Source organism: Pyricularia oryzae, chromosome 7, assembly GCF_000002495.2.
Source record: "Pyricularia oryzae 70-15 chromosome 7, whole genome shotgun sequence".
NCBI lineage: Eukaryota > Fungi > Ascomycota > Sordariomycetes > Magnaporthales > Pyriculariaceae > Pyricularia > Pyricularia oryzae.
This window is the reverse complement of record NC_017854.1, coordinates 1,658,826-1,673,709: the sequence shown is the minus strand read 5'-3', so window position 1 is coordinate 1,673,709 and position 14,884 is coordinate 1,658,826. Positions and strand designations below refer to the sequence as shown.

The following is a 14,884-nucleotide window of genomic DNA, read 5'->3' as shown; positions in this document are numbered from 1 at the left end:
GCTCACCTGCAAAAGGAGCCTTCCTCATTTCACACCAAGTTTTGATCTTTGTCTATCTCTTTCATCACGTTTCTGACCTAATATTTCGACCAGAATTGGTCTTTTGAGTGCTTTCATTCTCAGCTTCACATCAGCTTCCTACCCTGACTTACATGATCCATCACGACTGCAAACAAAAAAAGAAAAGAAAACAAAAAACGGCAATTCTTCTTATCCTGGGCACTAAATCTTAGCGGACGGGCCTCTTGTGACTCTGTTTCACAAGCATCAAATCGTTAGGTGCACTCTGATTTGCTGGACGCATCAGTTTCTTTGCTGGCATAGAACAGAAGGTACGTAATGCACCTGTCTCTTCACTTCTTTTTGTCATCCAATACCTTGGCTATTAGACTTCCAAGTTCTTGGAACTCACTTTTCTTGGCCTGATTTTGAGCTATAGTTTCTGCCTCCAAGATTAAGGCACCTAATCACCTGCTCTCTGCCCGTTTAGACACTTAAGGCGTCATAGAATGTCAGGATGGACCCCCCACCAGCACCACCACCACCACAGAGGTCCGGTGGTCTCAGTCCAACCGGGCGTGGTGCAAGGCCCTTTCAACGCTCAGCAATCTCCCACATCTGTATTCCAGTGGATCGGTGGAAGGACTATACTTCCATGGACCTCCAACTGTTTGGGCTTCCCATGAACATTACCACTTGGGAAATATGGCGTGCTTTTGACGCCCAGGTTGACGTCCTCACCATCGACATCTTCGAGGGCAGGAATGGGTCCATGGCCAGGGTCCGCATTATACCGCCAGCCACTGACCTGTGGCATGGAAGACTGCAAATCCGCCGCGATGTGCAAGCTATGGTCGTCTGCCGCGTGGAGATTGATCCTCGTGGGTTTAGATTTCATAATGAAATCTACAGTCCCCTCAACAATCCGGTTCCATCCGAGAAATCCATTCGAGCATCGAGCCTCTCCGTTGGCTTAATGACTGACAAGACCTGCATGTTGGTAATGGGAACTATCAAGCCGTTGCGAAATCCTGACGACTTGAAACTCGAGATCAAGTTCACAAAGCGAAGAATCAATCTGTTCTTTACATTAGCGCTACTAGACACGCGAGATCCCTCCAAGGACTCTTACCGCCACTTTCGCTACAAAGTCGACGTCCAATTCCGGAACATCACCAAACTACTTCGAGTCAACATCAACGAAGATAGCTGCTTTTTGCTCATACCACTCGAATGCCCTCCCCAGTTCTTTCGTGAGATTGACAACAAACGCATCACGCATAACGACGAGAGTCTGACATGGACTTCTGTCATGGATTGGCAGAGACAGGTTCACTTCCGCGATGAGCCTCAAGTGGCCGAAGATATGCCGCTTGGCCTCAACGAAGAGCATACCCAGTTCATGGACCTTGGTCGTTGGACTACTTACCGGATCGAGCTTCTCACTCAGCAGTGGAGCGCCATGGAGCGCTATCTAAGCGATTATGGAATTAGTACCCAGGAAACTTCGGACTTCGACTTCGCAAGCCCTGATGATCATCCCACAGTCATCTGGGACCATCTGGAGAAGCCACCAAGCCCTGAAAGCGATAATTATGGACTCGAAATGCTCTTTTCTTCCACCAAGGTTCAGCTGACCTGGGAGGTTAGGTATCAACTTGAAGCATGCATCTCTCACCGTATGCTGGCCGAGCCCAACATTACCCTCGAGTTTCTTGAGAAACTTTCCGAAATGAGGCCTACCAAGGCCAGAATTATGCTCGAGTATGTGGTTGATAGAAACGTCAAGCTCTACAATCCGATGCAGCTTTTCAAGGATGAAGGCGCAAGCACCTACTGGCCTGATATCACGCCGGAAGAGCTTCCGCAGTATTGCACCATGACACGAAAGGTTACTGTCACTCCGTCGACGATGTATTTGAGTAGCCCGATGGTTGAAACCACAAACAGGGTTCTTAGACACTACAATGAACACAAGGATCGTTTCCTCCGTGTTCAGTTCACGGATGAACTCCCAACAGGCCGCCTTCATGCCCCCAATGACTTGGGCGCTGATGATGAGATCTTCAGTCGAGTGTACCGCGTCCTGAAGAATGGCATTCACATTGGCGACCGACACTACAAGTTTCTAGCATTCGGATCATCACAGATGCGGGAGAATTCGACCTACTTCTTTTGCGATGCCGGCGACGTTACTTGCGATAGCATCCGCGCTTGGATGGGCAGGTTCAGTCACATTCGTAACGTTGGCAAGTATGCGGCACGTCTGGGGCAGTGTTTCTCGACCACAAGGAGCATTGACAGGGTGGCAATGCCCTGGATCAAGACAATACCAGACATCGAGAAGAACGGCTACTGCTTCACAGACGGCGTTGGCAAAATCTCTAGCTTGTGGGCTGTTGTCATTTCCGAGAATCTGAAGCTGGACTATATCCCTTCGGCGTTCCAGTTCCGTATGGGCGGCTGTAAGGGTGTTCTAGTGGTCTGGGAAGACGTGAAAGGCCAAGAGATTCACATACGTCCTTCTCAGCTCAAGTTTGAGACGGACCATAGTCGCCTTGAGGTCATTCGCTGTTCTCACTTCTCTGTGGCGTCTCTCAACCGACAAACAATCTCCGTCTTGACTTCCCTGGGAGTCAAAAATGAGGTGTTTGAAAGTATGTTGGCAGAGCAGCTGGCAAAATACAACAGGGCGATGGAAGATGCGACAGCAGCTATGACGCTCCTGACACAGTACGTTGACGAAAATCAAATGACCAACACATTGGCCCGGCTTGTGAAGGCTGGCTTTATGGAGTCGCATGAGCCTTTTGTCTGCACCATGCTGCGCCTATGGAGGACTTGGTCAGTTAAGACTCTCAAGGAAAAGGCAAGACTCGTCGTTGAGAAGGGTGCATTCGTTCTTGGCTGTGTCGACGAAACCAAGACCTTACATGGCCACTTCACCCATATTCCCGCCAGTCCCAACCAGAGGCCCCGCCTCAATGGCAATATGAAGCTGCCTGAGATATTCCTTCAGGTCCCTGATGGCCCTAGCCGTGACTATAAAGTCATAACCGGACTTTGCCTTGTTGGCCGCAACCCGTCTTTACACCCTGGAGACATCCGCGTGGTCCAGGCAATTGATGTCCCTCAATTGCGACACATCAGGGACGTCGTTGTTTTTGCCCAAACAGGAGATAGAGACATTCCTGGCATGTGCTCTGGAGGAGACTTGGATGGTGACGATTTCTTCGTCTTGTGGGATGAGCGGCTTCTCCCTTTACCTTCGCAGCGCAATTATAAGCCGGCAAGCTATCATCCCCCTCCTGCCCGAGAGCTTGACCGGGAAGTTACGGCAGATGATCTTTGCCAGTTTTTTGTGACATACATGAAGAACTTTTCACTTCCAAGGATTGCTCATGCTCACCTGGCGCAGGCAGACAAATATGGCGCAAAAGACGAGAAGTGTCTTGAATTGGCCTATTTGCACTCGTTGGCGGTTGATTATCCCAAAACGGGAGTGCCGGCGGCCATCAGGCCCAGATTGATGCCAAATGAATTCCCACACTTCATGGAAAAGGCGCGAGGTCGATACCACTCAAGAAAGATTCTAGGGAAACTTTACGACCAGGTCAAACCAGTTAATTTCCATCCCGCCTACGAAATGCCTTTCGACGTCAAAATTCTCAGCCTGTACGGGGAACTCAGTCAGCATGGGGACCTGGGCCCTAAGCTGCTCAGAGAGGCAAGAAAGCTCAAAACCCTGTATGACCAGTCAATTATGCGTATTATGGGACAGCACGAAATTGCCACTGAATTTGAGGTCTTTTCGGCGTTCGTCCTCTCAAGCCGTCGGGTGGGAAGTCAGTACAAACTCGGGGAAATTGTGGGACAACAATCAGCTACCCTCAAGACGGTGTTTCGGGAGAAATGCATTGCCGCCCTTGAGACTGTTTCCGGGCGAACAGGCATCAAGCCGCGAGACATAGAAGCCTTTGGACCTTTTGTTGTCGCCATGTACAAGGTCACTGACGAGGAAATCAAGATTGCACTGCATGAGTGCAAGACTCGCGGAGTGAAAGCAAACCCCAAGTCGATGCCCTTGATCACGTTTCCATGGATCTTTGACCAGATCCTGGTTCAGCTGGTCACTGGTAAATCTAACCTTCCCTGCTTGACTCCTTCCAAGCTGGATGCAGGGTCCATGACCATAGACTTGGATCATCTTCAGCTTCCGATTCGGTTGAACGATCTCAGCTACCAAGAAATTCGTAATATCGAGTACGCACGCACGCGTGATGGACATGTGATCCACCGTGGCGTGGTTTTGAACAGTCTCTTTCGTGCCGGAGAGGGTGGCGAGAACTATGATTACGATCTTGATCTGCAACCTGATACGGAAAAGCCCGAGCATAGGGATGAAGAGCTGACGCACCAAGAACCCCAAAGCAGCTTGGTTACATTGGACGCAGCTGAATCAACTACATACAAGGTGCGTGCTAAATCTAGATCTAGTACTGAGTAAACCCGTGGCTACTCAATCTACGGTCGACTTTTCGCTTTCGTTACTAATACTGGCTCGCCATGTTATGTAGCCGAAAAATGAAAACTATGACCTACTGTCTGGCATTGCCTTCACTCCCGAGATTTTGCAGGAGAGAATCATGACGTCTATATGCTCGGCAAGTGGGAAGCAGACGGCAGCATCATCTCTGGCTACCTCGACCACGCCGCGGGTAATGAGGTTAGAAATAGAATCGACCAATGAGATCGGAGACCTGATTGAACTCGAGCAGAAATTGCCGACAGCCAAGGCCGAGACAGCTATAGGCCGTCTGCTTGAGATGTTCTCGGACGACTAAGTCGCAGAGACACTCAGACCGGTACATTTCTGTGCTATGCTGTACCACTACTTTGAGGGTAAGCTCCCCTTCGCCTAGATTGCCTGGCGGGGTCCCAACTAGCTGAAGGACCCTGCCCAGTACCAATATTCAAATTCAAGCTTCACAATGGGTCGGTGAAGGTGCATGGGATCAAGAAAACGTAATCAGGGGTGCTGTAAGATAGGTGGAAAATAAGATAATGGATGGATCGAGATTCTCGCCTAATTACTAGGAGGAGCGAAAATGGGGATATGGCGGCTTGAGCTGCAGAAAAGGAAGGATAATACGACGAGGATCCTATCGACACTGTCATGTAAATAATATACGAAATAGCCAATGAAGATAGGCTTGCACTTTGCATCAAACCTCATTATTTTGTGACACATAAATCGCTTCTGATGACCCATTTCTCTCCACTAGTCACTTCTCTTCCCTCGTGCTGTATGCCATCCACGGGTCAGACGTGAGAAGTAGGCGAAAAGAATTGTGGCGTCGCCGAGGTCGTCAGGAGTGAAACTTACCAACATGCAGTCGTTGCCGTGTTTATGAAGGAGAAGGAGGCCTGTTTGGGGCGCCACAGCAATCTCCTCCTTTCTGCTGACGCGGTCGTTGGGGTAGAAGACGGTCTCACCGCCACTGCACTGATCATCGCCTCCTGCCGTCCCTGTCAGATAGAGGAGCAGGGTCCAGGTAGTTCTGACGGCAACAGATGGTGGCTTGCTGATGGTGCTACTGTTGGTCCCGGCATCTTGCGGTCTGGTGGGGGGAGGGTCCAGGGTCAACGTGTTGGAATCGTCGTCTGCGTTTAGATACCGATGGTTCGGTTTTTTTTGGTATTTGTCAGTATTCTCTCCCCTGTTCCAAGACATGTGGAGGCAAGGGATGCGCAGAGTCGGGTGGGTTCTGTGTGTGATGGAATGTAAGATGAAGGGAGGGGTGGAATGTTTTCAGCCTTTCCAGCCTTCCAGCCCCAAGCCTCGGTTTCTTTAGCACTCTTTGGGTAGTCATGCATAAGGGAGGGAAGCATGTGACAAAAGATGGAGAAAAGGGAGAAAGATAGCCATTAACATACAGTGCGGTGCAAAATGTTGACCTTTGGTATAGCGATATACACGGATGTTTGGAGATAGTCCAACTACATCACCGCCCCTAGAAGCGCACGGGATTGGTTTACAGTCAGCTTGGTTTATGGAGTTATAGCAGCACAGAGCCGCCTCCTATAGTAGATAGGAAGACATGATCCCCGTGTAGTACTTGGCAGAGGTCCTTTTGACGATGGGGTGGCTGCTGTAACTGAAACAAAAACACTGACCAGAGACCGAGGCGCCCGTCAGCTGTATCGTCATCATCATCATCATAATCATCACCAGGCCTACCGGTCAACGCCTCCTTCAATCCCGTCTGCAGCCAGAGCCTAGCGGCAAAGTCGGGGTCGTTGACCTGGAACCTGTCGTTCTGCCTGACCGCCTCTCCCTTCTTGGGACGGGCGGGAGTCGTGACGAGGGGCAGGGTCTTGAGGAAGGCTACGTAGTCCCTGCACAGTGAACGCGGGAAGAAGTTGTGCATGACAACAACTTTACCCGGCACTATGGTGTCGAGGGACAGATCTGATACGGGCAGTGTGGGCTTGAAGATGGGCCATGCTGGTGGCTGTTGGGCCTCTTGTTGTTGTCTTTGTTGCGACGATAATGACTGTGACGTTGCTGCTGCTGCATGTGCCTGAGACTGCCCCCGGGCCGCGGGTTTGGCACCGGCCTGCTTCCGGTCCTTTGGCATGGTGGGTTGTATGATGATAGATGAGAAAATGCTTTTTTTTTTCTCTTTTTTTTTGGAATCCTATTCGTTGCCCGGGGATTTCATCTCAGCGGGGGTTCGGATTATTCTCCGACGTTTGTTCTTTGGCGTTTTAATTCGCCAGGATTTTGTTGTCTCGGAGTTAAGTGTGGCTTGCGTAGCCGAAAAGGTGTGTTTTTGTAGATCGAAATGATCGATTGTGGTGGAAATCGTTGTGAAAATGGAGTCTCGAGCGGTGGGAATTGGATGTATGGGGTGCTGAAGCATCACTGTAATTCGTCGCTGGTTGTGCTAATATACTCCGCCAAGTATACTTTGGCAAGGTCGATTGCCAGAGAAGAAAGCTCAGGGTTGCCGAATCCATGTCCAGATTCGCATTGCACGCCATATTAGGCCATCTCCATTGTGGGGAAGTATGCCAGGCAGCCTCACACTGAGCAGTTGTGATTTTCAACTTGCTTTTGGCGGACATTTAGATGCGGACATCTGAATTGTCCCGTAATTATGAATTAGTTATGGTCTAGGCCATTTTTTTCCCCCTGCACAGTACTGAGCGGCGCAACTTATCTCGGATCTTCAATTAACCATTGCAATATACGACCTAATATTCTCAACTCCACTCAGCTCATCCATTCACCTACTCTATGTCCCATACCTAGTGTGAAACACCGGGACAGGTCTTTTCTCTACAGCAAGATGAGTTTGATGACAGAAATACTCTGCATGGAACGGTTTACATGGCAACTCCTCTTCGGAGTCCATGAAGAGGTCATTAGGCGAAAGCTCAGCAATAGCGCGGCCCTGGAAGCACTATCCAGATTCTGTGTCACGGACGAGAGTAGGCTGCAGATCGAGGCAGAGCTCGAGGCTCATCTCTTACCTCTTACAAGGCAGCACGAGGAGGTACCGCCACCAAAGCCAAGGACACGATTCAGTGTTCCTCCGAATACAAAGTCGCACTGGAAGACGGTCAAAAAGCTGAACGGCATATGTGCCGAGACTTGCATCAGAACAGCCGATTTGATATCGCTGTCGTTGTGGACCATGGTCGAGCTCTACCAAGCCCTCATTGCAAACCCAACTCAGTACCCTTCGGCCAGGCATCTCCAACAGATTCTAGCCTACGTCAGTTACCCCATTCGCATATGGGCCGAAACTGCAGACGGGCAAGAGTACAGGGGTCTCTACAGGCCAGAACTGAAGAGGAACGACCGACGGCTTGCACGAGCCGCCCATATGCAGTACTGTGGGCAAATCTTGTTGATAGTCTGCAGGATGACTTGGCCAGATGACCAACTTGAGGTTAGTTTCCCCCCTCCCTTCGATTACTGTATAGCTCTCGGACATCTTTGGTGGAAAGTGCTAACCAAGCTCTCGCAACAGTGGATCGAACAGCAACAGATCATATTTGACAAGGAGGTCGAAGATTTTTCTGAAGCTTTCATCTTTGACGGGAGTCTGACCTACAAATACATCCTGGAGGTGCGCAAGACAGTGCTGGACAGTGGTGGCCCAAGATCAAGCTTCATCATTTTGCAGAAACTGGACAGGTGGAGGCATGACGGAGACGTGAAAAACAGACAGTGGTACCGGCCCGATCCAGCGCTGCCGCTCTTGCAAGATTTTGTCGACTCGACCGCAAGATGGTGAAAAAGGGCTATGGTTTCGATGGAAGCAACGCCTAAAAGGGTGATAATTGACATGGAAAGGAGCGCAAGAAGGGGTAAATTCAACGGTTCTTCTTAGCATTAGGTGAAAGGTTTCTAGGTAGATAGGGACGGGAGGTACCTGGGTAATTACCTCTTGGACCAAAATAGAAATTGGTTAAGGGGAATAAGTAATACATAGGTAGGTACCTAGGTAGCTACCTACCTACTACCTAGATACTGTAAATCCAGGAGTGGGGTCTGTGGGTTTTCATCCAATCACAGTGTGCTACAAGCTCACCCAGGCTCTAAATTCATAGCCCACTTTATCTGATGGATCCTGACCTCCATTGAAGCATAGACCCAAATTTTGTTTCTGTTTTGAGCTTCACTGAGTCGGAGCTCAGCATGCGGAGGTACCCAGTTTAGCTAGAACTAGAGCTCATCGAGCTCCACCGTCGTCAAAATACAACTCCCGCCATCACGGCCGCGCCTTTCTTATACCTCCGCAAGTCTGTCTCTTGTTTCGATGCATCAATCCTAATCGACCACGACCATCGACCATGGGCTTCCAGTGGCGTTTCCCATCCGAGCCGGCAGAAGCGAACTTGACTTCTCGCGCGTTACAAGACCCAGAGCTGCAGCAACAGCTGCAGCAGCTAAAGCAGATCAGAGAAAAGGAACAAAGGCTTTTGCAAGAATGCCGCCAGTCCCTCGACACCTGGTTTGGCCCGCGATCCTTCAGACAGCTCGGCCTCTTCTTCGCCGGTGCGGGCTTCCTCGCCTGCACCGTCGGCATCACGCGCCGCGCCGTTCTTCGCAAGCAGGTGGCTGCGGCACCCAAGTTCTTTTCCCCCAGCAAATACATCAAACCGGAACCACGCGTCGATGCAAAGGGGAACACGACAAAAGTCATCGACCCAGAAGCCGAAGGGGGTCCGTTAGCCGTCCAGGCCCTGGGCTTGGCAACATTGAACGTCTTTAGTTTTGCCATAATGATGACGGGCGGCCTGAGCTGGGCCTTTGACATATCGGGTATGGATGATCTGCGCGTCCTAGCAAGGAGGAAGATTCACACCGGGGAAGGCGACCCAGATCCGGGGGGCGAAAATGAGATTGAGGACTGGATGTCCAATATGATGCTCGGCAAGGATTCAAGTGACCAAGACACCGCCACAGGCGGTAATACCACGGAGCCGACACCATAGGGCACGCTGAAGCAAGGGCCTGGCGGCATAGCTGAAATATCGCCGAAGCTGCACACCCACCATCAACTTTCAGCTGTGACACAAAGCTGAAAAATAATATGAGACAATTCTGTCGAATCGCGCGCTTTCTAGAAGCCATCAGCCATATGCAGCTGCAAATTGGCAAGTGTTACAATGACAGCAAGCAGCGGTGAAGGCAAAAAGTTCAATCTTCATCATTCATACCGAGATACCCATGCCCAGGCCCAGTCTGCCCGGAAGTTTTTGTCCTGCCCTAGTTGCATGTTATAATTGTCATCATATATGTAATGCTTTTTCAACAGGGTCCTACGTCAGGATTAGAGTCGACCGAGGGGGTCTAAGTGCGCCAAGAAGACATCTGGAACTGTACCCATTCCATCTTTCCCCCTTTGCCACGGTCTTGGGATTGATGACTTTTTCCTGTTTTCTTTATGAAACGCGACTCTCGCATATATTACTGGCATGGGAGGTTGATATCCAATTGCCATACCCCACATAGCAGCTCTTGGGCAGCAGGCGTCTGTTGCCATGGATTATAATACATATCCAACTCCTTTCTTCAGCAGCGGCACAGCTTCGTCTTTGGCTGAGTTAATCACCCGATTTACCACCAACCATTGGCCTAAGACAACTTGCGACCGCGTTCTCCGGCAGCGTTCGACACTGGGCATGGATCAATTTCCTCGCGGCGGTGATGCTGCACGTCAAACAGCACAGCTTCCAGCACTGCCACCTATCCAGCACTGCCACCTATCCCGCAACAACGGCCACGCCTGATATCGCCCTCACAGATGCGTGCCAATACGGATAATGAGGAAAGCGAACTTGAGTATAATGGACCAGAAATTCTTGAGTCCTTAAGGGAGACTCTTCTCGCGCCCAGGAATCCAATAGAGCCTGTCATTAACGCGGCAAAATCAGTCGTAGACTTGTTGCCTGATTTCATGAACACCAAGACAGAGAGAGGATCACACCTTGCGAACGAAGATCAAGTTGTATGATGGACCTTCAAACTTCTCCACTGGCTTGGCTTTGCATTCATCCAGCTGACTCCATATTGCTTGCTATGTTAGACGGATTCCTTTGATTTCAATACAGATGAAGGCTCCGACAATGAATTGGATAACGTACCGACTGTACCCGCTCCTGTAATGGCGCAAACATCATCATGGAGTCCTCCACAAGCGTTGAACCCGCAACCCTTCTTCGCCTCGACTGCGGCTGCATCCATCTCCACGGAAGAAAGCGCCGAGAATTTGTCGACTTGCTCAGACGCCAAATGTACGGCTTGGGATATACCTGCAACAATCCCTGGCATTCCATATGCAAGCCAGCTGCGAAATTCTGGCCATCTGGGCACATCACAAATCGATGGCATGAGTGTAGCAGCCTGGACTCAACCAATGGATCTACCCAAGTCCAGGACTCGGGATTCTTCAGGTCAGAACTTTATGCAACAGCCTTTTCAACAATTTTTATCCATTGGGGCCCCTGACCAGAACACCTTTTCTGTTACGGACCATTTTGAAAAGCAAAACAGCATGGGTGAGGCCTCTGGCTGGACACCGGGAAATACAACATATCAAAACCCGGACGCAAACGGTGATACTGCTGATACGCCACACACCAACCTCTTGGATCGCACAGCTGCGATCAGTTTCATACCCGAGCTACCCTTCCTTGGGCAGATTGGCTTCGGCGCCATGTCATATCAGCCAGATGCAATGGGCTCGTTTCAACAGCCAGACGATCAAATCTGGGCACAGCCGCATCGAGATCAAGCACAAGAGCAGCGGCAGCAGTTTTTATTACCTACAGATGCACCGTTCATTGCCCCGGAGGATGCCGCATCTACGCATTTGCGGCTTGATACGGAACAGTATGGGTCTCGGTTGGATGATCTGCACCAACAGCAGTCGCCCGAGCATCAATACCCATGAGCTGTTGGTCTCCCACTTCTTTGGACTAACTTTCCTCATCGTTACGCTTGCAAAAGGGGCTACCCGATTTAATCACTATTGGTCGACAACACCTGGGCAAGACTGTTTATGGCACCTGGCACATACGACCATGGCTACTGGAATATACGGGATCCAGTCAGCTGTTCCTAGCCATCCATCCATGAGGACAGAATTGGTACAAGCGGTCCTATCTAGTCGATACATTGGTTATTTCTTCGTCATTTTTCTTTTTCTTTTTTTTTATACAAAAGTTTGCGTTGTGTCCGGCTTTCCCGCAGTTATCATACTGAGGTCAGATTGGCTGACTGGCTTGCTTCGACCCCATTTTCGATTTTGAAAAACGTGTAACGAAACACAAAAGCAATAATATCGTTAGTTTCGCTACGAAATCTACAAATGGTATAAAATTGGCCCATGTGTTATGCTAAAGTTTATTCACATTTGATCGCGGCGAATCTAATTGCCGCGGTCCAAAATAAGACGGGGCTGGTCGGATAGGTAAGGTAGGCAGGCATAAGGCCGTGGAAACTAGCGAGGCGCCGAGCCGTAAGCTTCGTACGTACTATAAGGGTTTGTAACCACAAGCGTAAGCCCAGACGCGGATTGCCGGGGCTCAGTGCCGGAGCGGAGCGCAGGAGTTTTTGCCATCACCGAGAGGCCGTTTGCCAACGGCGTCTCGGGTTTAGAGAGGCAACATGGTATTAATTTGTCCGTCTTAGTGCTCAAGAAGAACAAGACAAAAAAAGACGACAAGGCATGTATAGCACAGTCGTTATGCGTCAGGATCTTGCAAAGTTATCCTCTGACGCATTCCAATTGCAAGACAACACCATCATATCTTCAAAGTTAAGGCCCGCAAGCCTTTCCACTTCATCATGGTCGACATTCTCAAACGAGCTTGCGCCCCCCTCAAGGGCCCGGCGACACCTCCTAGTAATACCATCCTGCCCAAGGGTCACCGCCGGCAGCCCAATAGCCGGACTCTCCCCGTTCCTATTTCTTTTGACCATAACCAGCCCTTCTCCATGAGAGATGGCGTCACAATCCGAGCCGACATCTACCGGCCCACGGATTCTGGCCCGGTTCCCGCCATCATAATATGGGGTCCCTACGGAAAATCGGGCTCTGGTCCTCTGAACCTGGCCTCGTTCCCGCTCCGGTGCGGCATCCCGGAATCCGCCCTTTCAGGTTACGAGTCGTTCGAAGGGTAAGGGCCCTCCCATCGTCGTCTCCGGATCATGGCCCTTTTTGACTGATACTATTTCCCCTTCAAGACTGGACCCGGCCGAGTGGGTGGGCCGAGGCTATGCCATTGTCAACGCCGATGCGCGCGGCTCGGGCGACTCCGAGGGCGACATCCGCTGGTGGGGTCGGGGAGAGGGCGAGGACGGTCATGACCTGGTTGAGGCCATCGCCTCCCAGCCGTGGTGCTCGGGCCGCGTGGCTTTTGCGGGCAACTCGTGGCTGGCCATTGCTCAGTGGTTCATTGCGAGCCAGCGCCCGCCTCACCTGACCTGCATCGCGCCCCTCGAAGGTACATCTGATTTGCACCAGGAGCAACTCTGCCGCGGTGGAATTCCCGACGTTGGGTTCGCCGGACTCATTGCTCATTCGCTACCTGGTACGAGCTTGTCTTCCAACCTACCTGCCTACTTAATGAACGAAACATGAGAGCCAGAACACCGGTCTGACTAGCAGGGTCTGCTCTCTCCAGGTCGACAGCAGCAGGAGGATGTAGTAGCCATGCTTGAAAAACACCCCAACTACAACGAATACTGGCAGGACAAGCGCGCCGACATCGGTCTGATTCAGGTCCCGGCCTACATCGGCGCAAGCTACTCTTCCAACCTCCACACTCTAGGTTCCTTTCGAGGGTTTGAAGAGATTCCCCACGAAAAAAAATGGTAAACTACCTGCCTGCTTTTGCTCTGCCCTCCCGTCAAACGCGCCTTTGTTTCTCCAGCTTACAGGATTATCCTAATAATAGGTTGGTGGTACATGACACGCAAGAGTGGTACGACCTCTACAGCCGGGAGCGCACTGAGGACCTGGCGCGCTTCTTCGATTTCTACATGAAGGACGCCAAGAACGGGTGGGAAGAGACCCCGACCGTCCGCATCTCGCTGCTGGGCTTCAACATGCCCAACGAGGTCCAGTCGCTTCCGCATCTCCCTTGGCGTGCGTCGGGCGCGAAGAGGACGAAGCTCTACCTGGACGCCGATCAGTCCCTCAGCCCGACGGCGCCACGGAGCGCCGAACCGGCCGTCCTCGCATACCAGGCGGACGCACCCACGCGGCAGACGGGCGACGACCCGGACGAGCTGGCCTTCAAGTACACGTTTCCCACGCGGACCACGCTGGCGGGGCCGAGCACGCTGGTCGTGCACGTGGCGTCGGAGCAGCAGGATGACCTCGACGTCTGGGCGCAGCTGCGCAAGGCCGGCGCCGACGGCGCCCTGCTGCAGAGCCTCAACATCCCACTGGGAAAGCTGGGCCTGTCGTCGCCCGCCGAGGTGCCGGATGTGTGCACCCTCAAGCACCTGGGTCCGATTGGGATGCTGCGCGCGTCGTCGACAGCAAGGGCCAAGCCGACCGGGCCGGGCGATGTGGTCAGGCTGGAGATACCCATCGAGCAGGGCGGCATGGTCTTTGAGGCGGGCGAGAAGCTCGTCCTCAAGCTGGCGGGGCATGAGATGCGGCTCGTCGACCTGCTGCTGCTACAGGGTGCTTTCAAAACGACGAACCGCGGGAAGCATCTTGTTCATTTCCAGGCCGACAGGCCTAACTATCTCGAGGTTTTTGTCCAATAGCTTTATAGAATAGGTTCGGATGCGGTTTTTATGTAAGCTACATCAAATCAGCATAAGCATAGCAAAAACCACCATCAAAAGAACATGTGCACTATCATGTCTAAAATCGGCCCGTCAAGCCTTTCGATTGCGCAGCAAAATGAGCACAGATTAACCAGTTTTGGCGTGTCTGTCTTGGATATCAATGGAGCCTACATTGGCTTGTTTGGATGTATTCCGGGGTGGTTGTACAACACCACGACGAACAACGCATGATAGTTTTGCGGTGTTAGTGGCGGCTTTGATGAGATAGTCGAAGAATGATTCACGTCGGGACCGAGACTAGATGATATCACGCTACGTCATGTTGCGTCGTGTTGAACAATGACAGAATTGATTTGAGTTTTGGTTTGTTTTGGCCGACGGCAACCTTTTATGCATCCCGGAACTCCGAACGTCTCTTGGTTGAGAATGTTTGATTGATCCGATTTATGGGATGAAGTTCAAAACGGAGGTCGGATCAGCAAATGGACCGGGGACTTACCAACCCTAGCTTCTATTAGCTTGTACTATTAGATACGGATCCATCTCTCATCCTCA

General features: G+C 51.2%; 5 protein-coding genes across 5 annotated transcripts; 4 read left to right on the top strand and 1 right to left on the bottom strand.

The window, feature by feature from the left end:
• Positions 1-517: 517 nt before the first annotated feature.
• On the top strand, positions 518-4,844 carry MGG_02748 (RNA-dependent RNA polymerase 1; the record flags this gene model as incomplete). Its single annotated transcript, XM_003720959.1, has 2 exons — positions 518-4,474; positions 4,578-4,844. 2 exons carry the CDS (start codon positions 518-520, stop codon positions 4,842-4,844), a joined length of 4,224 nt encoding a protein of 1,407 aa, XP_003721007.1.
• Positions 4,845-5,017: 173 nt separating this feature from the next.
• MGG_02749 (uncharacterized protein) lies at positions 5,018-7,053 on the bottom strand. The gene is made up of 4 exons (XM_003720958.1): positions 6,178-7,053; positions 5,938-6,014; positions 5,387-5,664; positions 5,018-5,304 (listed from the first exon to the last, which is right to left on the bottom strand). Exons 1-4 carry the CDS (start codon positions 6,639-6,641, stop codon positions 5,236-5,238), a joined length of 888 nt encoding a protein of 295 aa, XP_003721006.1. The 5' UTR covers positions 6,642-7,053; the 3' UTR covers positions 5,018-5,235.
• A 6-nt stretch (positions 7,054-7,059) lies between these two features.
• MGG_17977 (uncharacterized protein) lies at positions 7,060-9,513 on the top strand (the record flags this gene model as incomplete). The annotated part of the gene is made up of 4 exons (XM_003720957.1): positions 7,060-7,961; positions 8,043-8,209; positions 8,543-8,568; positions 8,702-9,513. Exons 1-4 carry the CDS (start codon positions 7,356-7,358, stop codon positions 9,511-9,513), a joined length of 1,611 nt encoding a protein of 536 aa, XP_003721005.1. The 5' UTR covers positions 7,060-7,355.
• Positions 9,514-10,685: 1,172 nt separating this feature from the next.
• On the top strand, positions 10,686-11,474 carry MGG_02752 (uncharacterized protein; the record flags this gene model as incomplete). The annotated part of the gene is made up of 1 exon (XM_003720956.1): positions 10,686-11,474. One exon carries the CDS (start codon positions 10,686-10,688, stop codon positions 11,472-11,474), a length of 789 nt encoding a protein of 262 aa, XP_003721004.1.
• A 602-nt stretch (positions 11,475-12,076) lies between these two features.
• Positions 12,077-14,427, top strand: MGG_12599 (uncharacterized protein). Its single transcript, XM_003720955.1, has 5 exons — positions 12,077-12,249; positions 12,319-12,702; positions 12,770-13,116; positions 13,210-13,399; positions 13,483-14,427. The coding sequence occupies exons 2-5, from the start codon at positions 12,371-12,373 to the stop codon at positions 14,303-14,305; spliced, it is 1,692 nt and encodes a 563-aa protein (XP_003721003.1). The 5' UTR covers positions 12,077-12,249; positions 12,319-12,370; the 3' UTR covers positions 14,306-14,427.
• The last annotated feature ends 457 nt before the right edge of the window (positions 14,428-14,884 follow it).